Source organism: Acanthochromis polyacanthus, chromosome 16 (genome assembly GCF_021347895.1).
Source record: "Acanthochromis polyacanthus isolate Apoly-LR-REF ecotype Palm Island chromosome 16, KAUST_Apoly_ChrSc, whole genome shotgun sequence".
Classification (NCBI taxonomy): Eukaryota; Metazoa; Chordata; class Actinopteri; family Pomacentridae; genus Acanthochromis; species Acanthochromis polyacanthus.
Genome location: NC_067128.1, coordinates 5,377,484 through 5,393,051, shown reverse-complemented (window position 1 = coordinate 5,393,051; position 15,568 = coordinate 5,377,484). Strand labels below are relative to the sequence as shown.

General features: G+C 39.5%; 1 protein-coding gene across 2 annotated transcripts in view; it reads right to left on the bottom strand.

Moving 5' to 3' along the window:
• LOC110951382 (1-phosphatidylinositol 4,5-bisphosphate phosphodiesterase beta-1) overlaps positions 1–15,568 on the bottom strand; it is a 187,684-nt gene that overhangs the window by 117,610 nt on the left and 54,506 nt on the right. For both annotated transcript variants that reach the window (XM_051960678.1, XM_051960677.1), the window contains exon 3: positions 13,959–14,027. In XM_051960678.1, the coding sequence (XP_051816638.1) occupies positions 13,959–14,027 (69 nt within the window). The remainder of the gene's footprint in view (positions 1–13,958; positions 14,028–15,568) is intronic.

The following is a 15,568-nucleotide window of genomic DNA, read 5'->3' as shown; positions in this document are numbered from 1 at the left end:
AAGTTGACATGCTGGTATTCCTCGCCAAAAATATGTAAGCTCCAAAGAACTATACAAAGAAACTTTACGACTAATAGAGCCATACTCATTTTGCACTTTAGCATGTTGTGTGCAGCTGTTATTGAGTGAATATAATGCTGTATTTCCTTTAGTGTTTCATAATAACATACAGTAGTTTATTTTGCACTGGGAGTTTGATTTCCCTTAAAATGTTCAAGCTGACATTTGTTCTTATTATTCCTGCACTTTCAGATGGGTAATGTTACTGAATCAGTGAGTTTTATTTTTGCATATATAATTTATTCATGTATAGACTGTACTGTTAAGTTCAGACTGCATGTAAGAAGTGCAGTCCACATGTTTACATCACGTTTTATTCAACGTGAAAGATTAAGACTTGAAGTTTTAAATAGGTACAGCCACCGTTTGGTTTTCTTCAGTGTTGCAATTTGCACTTTAAATAAATCTGACAGTTTATTATGAAACAGACTGATTTATTGGTTGTGATCAATGACATTTACATGAGAATAGTAGTTTGAAAAAATAATCGCATATTAAATCGCAATCGCAATATCTCCAAAAATAATCGCAATTAGATTATTTTCCAAAATCGTTAAGCCCTATTTTCATCCTCATCTAGTAGCTCAGACTCATGTTAGCTTCTGAGGTGGTCTGATGAGAGTCTACTGGCTTCCCCTTCGATTTCTCTACAGTGAGACAGCCTGTTTCACATCAGGGGAATTCATCTGTGTGCGGGAATTACCTTCGTAAATGACTGGAGAATCAAAGCCGAACCCATCAGGATCCATCACCCTAACCTTTTCTTTGCTTCATCTTCTTTTTCTCTTACATTACCCCGTTTCCTCATTGCCGCTGCTCGCCCGGAGGTTACGTCGATGCATGACGCTGATCAATTGCTTGTCTTTGGCTGATGACAAATGGTGCTGCAGTTTCTTTTATGAAAATCAATGACTCCATATGCCCGTTTACTTTAATCACCTCTTACTGCAAGCTGCCAATTGCCCTGTGGCCAATCCCTCTGATGAAACTGATAGTCAGGGCAATGGTTTCCAATCTCTGCTTCGCATATTGGCACCGGCTGAACTTACTATCTGATCGAGACTGCCAGACTGCCTATGAAGAGACAGATGGGGGGAGTCGAACACTGGGGGTGGCGGGTGGGGGCGCATGCTTGGGTAGTGCGATGGCATGTTTATTTCAGCGGCCGCCATAACACAAAGTGTCGTGGGTATGATTGCATGCGTGCTGATGTGTATGTGCATGTGTGATTTGTGTCTAAAACGGGCCTGTGTGGGAGTTCTCTCTGCAGACCTGTCAACTGACAGACAGTTTTATGCCTCTGTGAACTTAAAGTGTCTCCGAGCAGAGTCCGCTGGGAGGGAAGGACAAGCAGCACTTCACTCCATTCATTCACATGTACCACATACAAATCACTCTCCTTTTTCATTCAATTAACTGTGTTGTATGGGTGTATTTTACCCAACTTTGCTTAAGCAGGGACATCTTAAGGCATGCTTGACATCATCTGTTTTTACCCCTTTACCTTCAGGATGAATTTTAAAATTTCCAACCTGAAAAACCTCCTTGAAGTCAGTAAGTGACAGCTGTAAAACGGTTAACACCAACATGATCAACCTTGGGCTGTGTGGATCAGAGACACTTGAGAGATTTTTGAAATCTCCTTAACCCCAGGCTAGTGTGAGATCTAAAATATCTCAACTGCAACACAACCAAACCTGATGCCTCAGAAATGGAACTCTGTGAATACCACATTCATTATAGTTAAAGTAATACCAGCTGGATTCTTCTCTGAAATTGCTGATTGTGGTTTCATATCATATACGGCCTCCAGAGTGGAAGAGGTTAAGCTCTAAAATGGACAAAAATAGCTACCAATTGAATCCTGACTATGGCTTTGTAATACATCTAAACAGTATTTTCAGGCCAAAATCTGTATGTAGCAAAAACAAATTGAAAACTTTCAAGATCAGATAAAAACAATGAGCCAAATGAGAGTAAATCTAACTATTTAACTTATTAATTACTCATTAGCATAATTGCTTTAAGCAAAAATGCCAGAGATTCACCGGTTTCAGCTTCTCTAGTGTCAATTTTTGTTTGCTAACTAGTGCTCTGTAACAGAAAACTGGATATGTTTGGGATTTGGACAAAATGCATCCTTAGAATCTGAGAAGGTAGTTCTTGATTCAGTGAAAAAGTTTACTAATGTTGGATTCTTGTCCAGTCTCACAAAAATGTGAAACAATTACGTTTGTCCACACAGCAAAATGCACGATTTTCACAAAAAAGGCATGTTTTTGTAAGGCACATAAGTTTTTCAGGGGCTATTCTTTGTGTTTATTGTTCCCATGGGTTTATTTCACCTGAAATCATGATCTTTTTCAGGTTTTGCTGTGTAAACAAACGCAAATGGCAACTGAAAACCAATGAATCTGTCACGTAACCAATCAGATGTTTGGTCTAGAAAATTTTTTTTAAAAATGGTGATAAATATGACAAACATCTTGTTTTATTCACAACTGAAAAAATGTTCAGTTTAATATCACGCAAAAGGAAAGAAACCAGAAAAATACTAACATTCAAGAAACTTTAAGATGTTTTAAAAAGCAGAAACCTATTCATTAACTACCAAAACGGTTGGAAAATAGTTGAATTCAACAACTAAAATAAAACTAAATGCCCGGCAACATTCCTTATGTCCAAAGAAACATCATAAAATGGCTTTTCTTGACCAAAAAAACACCAAAAGATATTCACTTTACTACCACAAGGTACAAAGAAAAGGAAACATTGAGTGGAGGATGTTGCCCCTTTTCTGTAACTGATGAATAAGCTGACTATTCTTACTTACTCACTAACCTACTTACTAATTAATTAACTAATCCTTTCAGCTCTAGTTTAATCCCCAAACCATATAATTAGTTTCATCTCTGCACTATGAGCCTCAGCGATACAGTTTGCCTTCAGTCTTTCTCACTTTGTCCTTCAGAGGAAACGCACTCTCACCACTGTAGCAGCATTTCTAAGAAAGGCCTTCGCAGAGACTCATTAGCATTGATTGTCCTCCTGAAGTTTCTTTTCACATTCAGCTTCTCATCTCTCAAAGTATCAGCGCCCATTTGTGCAATTGCCACTCTTAAGGATTTAATCACTCAAACACTTGAAAACGACAATGATCTCAAGTTCACTACAGCCGAGACGTTAATCTAGAGTGGGAACGAGTATCACCTGTTATTTCTATTAGACTGCAAGTGACCGAGTAGCTGTGCAGCAGTTGAGTGCAGGGTTTGAATTACAGTTTGTGCTCTCCACGATGTGGGTGAGATGATGGTTGCAAAAGGTCTACATGCATATTACTGCGTTACGTCTGAAACACAGGCTCGTGCACACATCATTAGATACTGTAAATAACACCCCTGCATAGCACTAATATTATCTTTCTACTGGCACACACAGATAAATCAATTGGTGGCTCAGCTGAAATGTGGTTCAACTGGGCCTGCTATAAATGCATCACGATGTACAATATGCCAAAACCAACAGAGGCATCCAAAGATATATCTAGGTTATTATTAGGAGAGATTTTAAATTTATTCTTGCGCTCACGGTTATGTCTGGAAATATTTCAACAGTGACAAGTTTCATAATTTTGATTCTGTACATGACCACAATGCAAAAGAAATTAAAGGTACAACGTGGTGAAAAGTTACTTTTATTGTGTTTTACAAATTTGGAAATGTAAAATAAAATCTTCTGTCATTTCTCTAGTCTCTCAGCTTTGCAAGTCAGTAAGAAATTTGTAAAGTTCCTACACAGAAAATAAGAAGTTCTGCTACTGAAGTGAAAAATTCTGAATGAACAGCTGTCTCAATTGTGCTTGTTCACTTTTCTAAGCTGCTTCTGCCAACTCTGAAATGTCTCAGCTGCAAGCCAAGCTTCTGCTCTTGGCTGTAAGAGTGAACACAAGAGTCTCAATGTATCCCTAACATCTAAGGAACTCAAGATCCAGTCGTTTATTTTTAATTTTTCATGGCAATGTCACCACAAAAGCAGGGAAATCCACAGGTTTAGCATGTTGATGGTACGCCCACAGGCCAGAATTCTGTTTTCATGTTGCCTCTTGTTCTTTCTTGCAACTTAAACACATACAACAACATCAATCATGTCAGTGTCCACATGTATGGGGACCTAACTGTATATTGCCTCCACTGTAATGTAAACCAGTGCTGTCACTCACTTTGTTCCAGCTGCAGACGCTTGTATTGACGTTCCAGTGTACAGTACAGCAGACAGGACTCATGTTATCTAATACTTCCATGCTTTCTCGGTTATTTACAGTATAGCAGTGTCCAGGGTCACACAGAGGTCTTGCCCACGCTTCACATCAATAGATCTGAAGGGCAGCGATTGCTGCAGCTGGAGCTCACACTGTGACCCCGTCCTTCATCAATACGCACCAGACAGCACAGACGATGGAAATAAACACTGCCACAGCAAGAGCCTTTGTGCACCTACACAGGAGACTCAAAAAACACATTCCTCCCTGGCACATTAGCATGAAAAGAAGCAGTTAATATTTTTTGTTTTGTTGAATATTCACTCCGCTTTGCTTTGCTTTCCAGATAGTGTCACAGTAATACCAAAGTCGCATCCAGAGCAACTCAGAAACTGTGTCTGCTTTGGTTTAAAAAATAAATGAAAGAATGAATAAAGAAAGTAATTTGGTAAGGTACAGCTCCACAGTGCCAAAAATAAACTCCAAAGCAGAGACACTGTGGGCCCTGTTTCGCGGTTACTGTCTATATATTGTAATCACGTTTTAAACACTGCGATAACACAGCTGCTTTCAATGTGTCCTGAATAAGTGTATTAGAAAAGACAGATCTAAACCCCGCAGTAGCTCGCTGTGTACTCAGAGGAGCTGTTTAGCACTTACTGCTGTGGGAGATAGAGCTTTAGCCGACTTTGTTGGCCAGACAGAGCGGTGGTGATAATGGCCTGCTGGCCTCTCCCAGATCCTGTTACACTGCTGGGGACACACAAGCTGCTCTGTATTTAGCAGCAGCCCTTTCTGCTGCAAGCTTAGACTGTAACAGAGCTGCCGGCCACTTCCTCTCACCTCACAATAAAAGTCAGAAGGAACAAATAGCTCCGGAGGAAATGAACATCGCAGCCTCGGTTGTGCTGCAGACTTAAGACGATTCATTACAGTTTCATTTACCATCCACACCGCAAGCAAATGCAGAGAAATGAAATGCATTAGAAGAATTAAGTGCTGCTGCTGATTTAAAGCACAGAAACTGTCCATCATTCAGAATTACTCCCTTCATTCATTTGGTATTTTAACTGCATCCTTCAGCCTCCATGATGATGTTTTCCAGTTGGGAGTGAACAGAGATTTCCATGTGTTTCTCTGCTGATAACAGTGAATCAGCGCAGACGCTCCACCTTTGTAAACTATCTCCCTTCACAAGACTCCAGACATCAATTTGTTCCCCTCTCCGTTGATTGTGATTACCCCTTTTGCAAAAGCCTCCACAAGCAGACATGGTGTGTATGTGTGAAATTTACCAATACTACAACCAAAAAATTCTATTTTCGGTTCAGCTCCTCTGCCTGTGTGCAGCCAAGTGAGTCTATACAGCCATCTGCTCCACTCACTCAGTCAGCACACTGAAAAAAACTGAACTGAGCATTTGCAAATGAAACACAATAACATTTAGTTTGTAACTTTACATGAATACAGATTTGGAAATAATTACTGACCTTTTTCTGCCTCTTCCTTTGTGGTTCTATGTGGAAAATACTGTCGTCTAATCATTTCCAATCTCTTCTTTAAGGCACTGGTGAGTGATTATTGAAATTATCTTTTGAACTTACGTACACAGCTAATGCACAAAGCACTGAAATGTTTTTGGTCACCTCGTGTAAATTTTGACATTTCTACACTTTCAATACATCACATTTCTCAACTTAAATTATTCTATGTATTAAGACTTTTTTCAGGATGCTGCAACTGTTTAACAGCTGTGGTAAAAAACAAAAAATATCAATGTTGAAGACCTGATGTGTAGAACTAGCACACAAAAACCACATGTGCTCTCAAATTATTTCCAAACCTATATAACTAGCTTTGAATAGACTGCATTTGTTCAAAACACAAGAAATTATGCATTTTATTAGCCTTCATATATGCCCATATTTTCCATACTTCCAATATTTTCCCAATGTTTTCCCCACTTGGAATTTTACTCTGAGCAACAATCACAACATAGAATTACAAGAATCTCCTGGATAAATACGCAATACTACAGCATCTTGCTTTGGCTTCTAAATGTTCTCTTTTTGTTTCATGCTTTTCTGTCCATCAAATATTTCATTATGACTCTAAATACAGCCAGCACCTATAAGCAGTGCTGTTCAAATTATTGAAAACATGTCAGTTATAACTGCTAGTAGTTATCACGCATAACTGAATGATGTCATCAGTTACTGCATATGAAAGAGTTTAGCCAGTAGGACAAATAATGCAAATTCTGCATTATATTTAAATGTCTGCTTCATTTATCTTACTAATGCACACATATACTAGCTATACTTTTTTGTTGTTGTTGCTTCTACACAGTGTGGGACAACTGTCAAATTTAAGACTGTACTTTTCCAGTTAGAAGACGGGTTGTAGAAAGCGAAGAGATGACTGCTCGTCACCCACAACAGTCAATACAGTAACAGCATCAATAATTTTTCCACAGTCTCTGGGCGCAAGATGGGAAATTACCTTGGCTTACAGTCTTAACTGAATAAAGTTTCTTTTGACAACAGAGGCTGTCAAAGATCACCCCAAAAGTGCCCTTGATTGGTCTTCAAAAAGGTTCTGTGGAACAAACATGATGATCTCAGTCTTATTTTCATCAAGAGTGCGAAACTTTAAATCCATGCAGGCTAGAATCTCTCTTAAACAACCCAACAACGACTGCAGTCTTTACTTTTTATTTTATTGGGCAGACAGATTTTTAATATTGTCAATAAGATTATGAAAAGAAATGCTTCTTAAAAATGGAGTTCAAGGGCAGCAAATACAATGAAATGAGTAATGGGCCTAAAATGCAGCTTTAAGGGGCAGCAGGTGAAGAATATTTGCTCAAGTAAACCAAGACGCTCCTATCTGTCAGATATGAACCACTTACTGTTTAATACGTGATTTAAAGATCAATAAAATGACTAAAGAAATTCAAAAATTAATTTTACGTTTTCTTGCAAATTGATTTTTCAACATTCAAAAATGTAAGTGGTTTTACAAAGACTAGTCTTGCTGGAGCTACACAATAATTTAATGCAAAAATGATTTTATTATTATTTTTCTTGAAGTAGATCGTTTTTTATCAGTGTATTACATCAGTATGATCATGCATGCAGCGCGGCTGGGTAAACTGTGCTATCCTCACGCCTCCTTCATCACACACAGCAAAATAATCACCAGTACGTGTCGGAGTCGGGCTGGGATAAGATAAGAATATTGAATTATCAGACTACATTCAGTCTGCACATTCTGCTCTCCCACAGTGTAACAGCGTCTGTGCTTGATGTCTTACTTTGTTATAGAAAATGGAAAGACCTGAGAATGAAGTCTGCGGCACAGGACACTAAATCATTAAAGTTTTTCCATTTTCAGGATGTATATTACAGCCTGAACTACAGGCAGGACATTTCACACATGGATATTTGTTTGGCTGTCAGAGAGAGAGAAAGCATGTAATTTAGTCTGTCAGACACCTACTGTAAGCAGCATGGTGAGATGCTGATTACATTTCTGTCCTCCATGCAGAAGAACAGTCGGAGGAAGCAGAAAGACAGAGGTAGCCTTACAATATGCCCCTCAAATTGAAGAAGGAGACAGAATAGAGAGAGGAAGTTACCTGAAGATGGTTATTTAGAAGTCAGTTGTGTAGTAAAGTGTAAATAAAAGCTTGGAGATGTGATTAGCTGCTTGGTTGGTGCTGAGGAGAGGGAACATGCTGTGTGGGAACAAGCTAATGTGCTGATTTAATAAAGAGACAATATGAATGGATGATTTGGAATAGTGGGGCCTGCAAAAGTGACCAGAGGCTTTAATACAATAAAACAGACTTATTTAAAGTACACAAGTTGATGTTCATGCAGAGTCTTCTGGTTCGCCTTTTCTCCAGTTTCCATTTTTATTCCAAATGTATATTATATTCTTACCGCCATAAACGTATAAGAAAAGCAATGATTTTGCAAGTAAGTAACCTTTTATTGCTATTGTTTTGTTTTGTTCCACCTCATAAATATTTGGCATCACGCTATTCTCCTTTGTTAAGATTTTACCTAATAAAAATTTGGCCGCCATCTCCATCAAAGTAAACTCAGGGTGCAGTTATACTCTGGTCCCAGTGCTCCTGCAATTTTTTTTGCAATGCTCCCATTATGCAAACATATCAAGCACCATCTGCGAATCTCCTAAATTATTCCAAAACAGCAGCTCTTCAACTTGTGGTGCATTGTGGGGAAGACGAAGAAGTCACAGGCTGCCAAATCTACCAAGCAAGGCAGGTAGGGAGTAATGACTGTGCTGCTGTGGCCAAAAAACCTGTTGTGAACGGGCACACTGCACAATTAGAGTGTCCACGTGCCATTGTACCACAGTTCAGGTCATTTAAACCAAATAAACCTGCATTGATAAGATTACAAAGGCGCCAGGAAGGCTGTTATGCATTTTTTTATTTTGTTTTGATGACTCGGTTTTGGCATTTTGGCCACCTTGGTCTTTAGAAACTCAACGTGAAATGTGATATTGTAGCAGCTTGTCAATCAGAAAGTCGCTAAACAAACCCTGCTTTATCATCAGGTTTGCTGTACATGGGACCGTAGCTTACAAAAAGCACATTATGCTGTAATGAAAGACACGTTACACTATCAATTGAGGGCATAAACTAATAAGGAAACCGTTTACTGAGGTGACAAATCAAGTGAGAAGTTGAATCATTTCTAATAGACATCTATACGATATTTGCAACCAGAGAACTGCCCTCTGCTGGCCATTAGAAAGAATGCAGGTTCAAGTCACTTCTGAATTGGCTTGATATTTTAGATTTGGAGGCTATGCATCTCTATGTGTAGAAGCCTCTTTCAAAATGAAATGGACAACTACTTCCTTGTCGCCACAGTTTGAATACTACACGATAAACACAAGCATGTAAAACAACTCAGTTTATATTCTGTTGTATTGAAGGATATCTGAAGCTACTAACTGAGACCCTGAACTATTAAGAAACATGTTTACTGAGGTAACAAATCTATTGAGAAGCTGGGTCATTTTCTCATAGACTTCTATACAATATTTATAACCAGGAGATTGCCTCCTGCTGGCCATTAAAAAAATGCAGGTTCAAGGTCCTTCCAAATTGGATTTGAATCTATTTTTTATATACAGTCTATCTGCAGTAGGAACGTCCTAAATGACGCAAATGCTTACTTCCTTGCCACCAAAGTTTAAATAACATGATAAAACACAAAATCCTGTAAAAATAAGTGAATTCGGAAGCAACAGTAACTGCTTTTGTTAACCTTCATACCCTCAATTCTCTGCACGGCACTTGGCAAATCAGCCAGCTATGTGTGAGTGTAGATGATCATTAGCGCTCTGCTTTGCTCACCAGACCTAAGGGTGTGTGATTTATTTCTAGAGCCACCCGTCATGCAAAGGTTGCCTCTTGTCATACTGACAAGCGGCCAATCTAATCAGCCTAAATGATGACGGGGTGGACACATGCTAATTAGCTGCAGCAGCCCGAGCATGGCCAAACAAAGGATGCTGTTTTTGCCATGCTTTGTTATTCTGTGTGGGATTTGTGTCTGTGCAGCTGCAAATGGACACGATGTTCGAATGATAGTGAGAGCTCCTCTCTATGAAATGTATTTATGTTGTGTCCTCACTCAGGGAACGTATGAATCATAACTGAGTAGCTGGAGCCCGTGGGCAGGGTGGCAGAGGTTCATCAGAGGTCAGACAAGCGGCCCACACACTGCAACGAGCCAATGAACACAGCATCGTGCTCCAAATCTTAATGACGTTCGGGCAGAAATACCGATGTCGTTCAAAGACAATGTGAAGTAACTTGAGCTCGAGCAGAAACAAGAGCTCAAAAGAGGCGAGGGGAAAGCAGCCTTTACCATCTGGAGCCCATTTCAAGCCAGTCTGCTGAGAGTGATTGTATCTGAGGCTGACAGTATTCAGCTGAGATGCAGGACTCTTGAGTAGCACAATGAAAGCACTCCTGAAGCTTTTTACCGACATGTCATCAGGAGTCCAACAACTCATCTCGCCTTGGTGAGTGTGTTGGTTTCCTGCAATTTGCATGAATGAATGAATGAATGCCGCCCTGGGAGGCCTTGAGCGAGAGCAGAAGGAGCAGCTTTAAAGAGTAGAGAGCATATAAATACACAATCAACAGAGAGAAGAACAGCAGAGTAAAAATAGGACTTTCCTGAGTGCTATGACTCGCAGAGTGTAGAATGTGAAATTGAGATGTTGAAAGAAAAAAAGGAATTTCTCTCATTATTTGCTTCCTCTTCTTTTAACCTTCTAATGTAACTCTGGACAAAGAGAATTGACACGACCCTAATATGGATCAGTTTCAGTGATTTTTGTTGGTAGACAGCATTGTTAGCCATTCAAATCTAACTTCCTTTGTTGTGAATGTCTTTATGTTGTATTTGTGGCACTCAGTCTCACCATAACATGAATGACTTTTGTCTCTTAAAAGGCTGGGTGCTAGAAGTCAAAGTCTAGCAATATAAAATAAGCCATTTCACTTGATTTTAATAATTATCAAAGAGTTTTAATAAGCTATTGAACACAATAGGTATTCATCAAGATTCATGGTAATAATTTACACCTTTAAACACACGAAGTTGAACAGATTTACACACATACATATACATAAATAAGACAAAAGGTGCATTTTTAGGCCGCGAAATTTTTTCACAAGTTTCTACCAACTGCAACCTGCACTAGGAGAGATCTGTGGGTCTGGATTGAGGCATTGAGACAACCAGGGTGCAACAGACTATAATGCCTCAGGAGGCCTGCATGAAAACCACAAGGGTACTGATGGACTGCAAAGGAGCTCCATTATTAAGGCTGTCTTTGAGTCTGGGAGGTGCTAACTTGGTGTTTGGTCATGTAACTGAATTATTTATGTTTTCATTACCAGTTGATATTGCTACCTTGTTACCCACAGGCATAGGCTCATAGTCTACATATGCTGGCAGTAGTCGACATCGTCAACATATGTAGTTTTACTTGTCTAAACAATTCCGCATATCCAATACCATCTCTTTCACCAAGCTTTTTGACTGGAAAAAATCTTCCAGCTTTGGTGCACTTTTCGGTTCAGGGAGGCGCAGGAGATTCTGAATAATACAGCACACATCATGAATTTTGAATTTGAAGTGCTGCCATCAGGAAGAATGTTCAGGATGCTAAAGCGTAAGCTAAAGCGGCAAAAGAATTTATTCATCCCACCTGCCATCAAGATAATAAACAAGTCAATACATAAGAGAATGCTATGGCTTTATCCTGTTTCATACACTGCGATTCATTAGCATTGATTAGAAAGTTTTATTGTATAAATCTATTTTATCAATCAATTTTTATTATTATTTATTTTACACTCACTGGTTTGACTGAAGTTGTTTTCGATACTAGTTAAAACTATTGTCTTTTTTAATTACCTGGCAAACTACTTATCTGGTTTATTATTAACTAACTATTGTCAATTAGACATGTTCTTGTATGAGTTCCTGTATGATCTAATGTGAAATCATGATATTGCTGTCAGGTCAAGGGTGTTTACCAGTACAAGACGGTCTTAGGGCAGCCTGATCCTTTTTCGGGGCTGTTTTGGGGGGAGAAAGAAGTACCTTGATCCCAAATGGCACTTTTCTGTCCTCTGGATGTCCTCATCCAGTTGCAATCTTCTCCTCTCTCACATCACAAATCAACAACTCAAAATTCGCCATATATGCTAACATAACAAAGCTCCATTCCTCTATTTCCTCCAGGATCATAAAAACTGGAGTTATGTCCAGTAACTACTTTGTGCTTTGGAAAGTGCAGTCATCCTCGTAAAACCTTAATCATTTCTGACAAGATCCCGAAAAAGTGTGAAGGAGAAATGCCTCATGCCATGGAAAGTGCTGTCCACTTAGAGCAGCTGCTGACTGCTATAATCGGTGCTTCTCTCGACTTCCATCTTTCTTTGAACTGTCTTCTACATTAAAAAAAAACTCTCCTTGCCTTTCCTTTCTACTTGCCTTCCTCTTATGGCCGCAGCCTCTTCATCATCTCCCCCTCCCTCTTTCCTTTCCTTCCGTCCTCTCCTCATCTCATCAGCTCCTCAGACACTGTGTCTCACTGGTGCTCCCATTACAATGCCCAGGGTGCATCACCGCTCCATCTCCCAGTAATGGATTTCCAATGCTTCGACCATCTTACCTGTCACGTGGTCGTGTCTCCTCCCTGGGTAGCATCACTCTGTAAGCTGTTTAGAAATGCATGAATCCTCTCTGTGTTATTGTACTCATTCCGTCATTACTCACTCCCCAGACAGAGCAGCGGTGCACGACCCCAACTCGCTTCTCCTGCTGCACTGTCGCTTCTATTGCATCTCATCGCAAGACTGACTCCATCCAAAAAGCTATTTCAAACTGACTTACCGTGCAAGCATAAAAGGGTAGCGAGACAATTCAGGTTATCATCCTAATAGTCGCTCAGTAAGTGCAAAATTAAATGCAAGAACTGAATTTGGCTTTTGAGCAGCACCAGAATGTGCCAAACTCTAAAAAAAAAAAATATGTGCACACATTCTTCCCTCATTGCTCACAATCAACAGCATTTTAATTAGCTGTGAAATCGCAATTTGGATACCCTGGACTGGCGTACTTTCCTGGGAAACCATCCATGTACTGTTACTGCAGGGTTTGCATGCTAATCCTGTTTGTCAATCTTGTCAGTGTCATTCTATCTTTGCTTCCTCGTTTTGTCTTCGAATCACTGTCGAAAAAGTAAGTTGTTTGTGATTGTGACGGCATTTCATCAGCGACACACACAGATACACGCATCAATCAATCAGTCACTCGACATTACACAGAAAACTACTGTCGCTTCTGCACACCACAGCAAAAAAATTAAATCCTTTCTTTTAACCAAATTCTGTCAAAAACATAATATTTTTCATTTCTTTGAGGACCCGAAAAAGCTGTGAGTGACTCCAACAGTCACAAGACAAAAATTCATGGACTATTCAACTGAATTAGGCTGAACTGCAGAGTGCGTTTACACAAAACAGACAGCAATAGTAATAAGTATGGAAGCAAATAAAAATGGAACAGAAGAATGAAGTGACGAAGACAAGAAGAAATTTGGTTGTGCTGTTTCCAGAGAAGTGCAGGACTTTATACTGCAGTGACAAATGAGCCTACAGTGAGTAAAACGTATTTTCAAAATCAATCTTCTCAATTGTTATCCGACTCTGTCGTGAGATATTAGTATTTTATAATTTGATATGTTGTTTTACAAGCTGATTTTACACATTTCAGTCCTGTTTTCTTTCATTTCACATTATTTTTTGTTGCACTTTGATCAACTTTGTTCATTTTAAAATGTGTTGTATGAATAAACTCGGATTTGAATATCAGTCATTACAACCACTTGAACCAATTCCAGTCCGATCCCTAATGGGATTCTTTGCTAAATGGATTCATGGTCTGACTCAAACCCACACATGGCTTTCATTCATGTGCAAAAATAAACACTAACAAGCACATTATCACAGGAAAAAGCACCCCTCGTTCCTTTCAGAACATTGCTCCAAATTTGTGAAATGTCAGCTTACCTTTGGTGTTTTGGTGCACTTTCCATTTCTGGCATCTTTTATGTACGCTATATCCAGCAGGTCTGTATCCTGTGAACAAGAAGAAGAAGAAGCAGAAGCAGTGTTAATTCCAAGGCTTCAAAGACTCTTTTGGACAAAAAAGACATTTTACGCCCGCGGAAGTCACTCGGACTCAAGGTGACAGAAAACATTTAAGGGACCTTTTCCATTATCAAACCTGTCACCTGTGGCTGAAGTGTGTCTGTGTGTGTGTGTCTAAACAGCCACATGTGCTGAAGGACACGCATTAGCCTCAATTTTGGATGTCACATGGGAGTCATTCAGCACCGACAGATGCAGCCCTAATGACACTCAGCTCTGAAAAAAGTGTCAAATGAGGGCAAAAGTGGAACGACTCCGTGTTGAAGGATGAGTTGGTTAAATGAGTGACTCCCACACAAACACTCAAAACAGTTTTTAGGAGGATTCCTTTGTAAAAGCAGAGACACGTCTGGTGCAACATACCAGACACCAAAGAGTACACAGACTGTTTGCAGCGATAGATATTTAGGGCTGTTGTGTTCAGGTGGACTGGTCGAATGGTTGGTCGATATGCTCTCATCCAATTCTCAGTGGTCGGATAATTGCCAGTATTTGTTTCACAGGGAGAACAGCGCTACATCGATACCCTTTCAGGATAAAACCCTTATTTTTGGCTACCTGTGAACACCCCCATGTTTGCACAACTTTGAAATGACCCAACCAAACAGAGACTGAAAGCTTTACCTCATGTACCATTAATGTTTACTCTGAGTTGGCTCCAGACTAGCTGACACCATGACAAAGAAGTTGCTTATTCAATTCAATTCAATTTTATTTATATAGCGTCAATTACAGTCAACTCGTCTCAAGACGCTTTACAGAACCCAAATGCCTGACCCCCAGAGCAAGCCCAAAGGCGACAGTGGCAAGGAAAAACACCCTTTTAACAGGGAAGAAACCTCGAGCAGAACCCATTTTGGGTTCTATGAGCAAACCAAACAGCGAAGCAAAGCTCTCTGTAGCAGCATTTCAAAATGGCTGCATTTTGTTCGAACAACCACTGTGGCGCCACCTATTGGTTTGTGAAGACCATTTTGAAAGTTCATGTCTGGCATTTGATCATGGTCTAAACCAGACGGAAAAAGCAAAGTCAGCAACAGCTGACATTAAATAAATGTGTAATTTTGAGGCCAAGCCAAATGACACAAAAACATGAAAAAGCAAAATAAAGCACAGGAATAAACAACTCCAACACATATGCGTCCAGTTTCATCTAAATTCCAATTGATTCTTTAGGAGACATAACGTATCTGTGGAAACTGATGACGTCCACACTCCCTGAAAGCTGCTATTTAAAGTATAACCAAATGTTTACCAAAGGAAATACAAAATGGCTTCAGCAAATGGTTACAGACAGTAGCTACGACACTGCACTAAGGCTTTTGGTTCTTCATTAGCTGCACTTCAGAAACTACATTGTTCTACTACATTGTTCCAACTTAAAACTAGAGGACACTATACATGAGAATACAGTAGTCACCTGCCAATTTCAACCCACCCTAAAACACCTACTGCTATATTGTCCATTT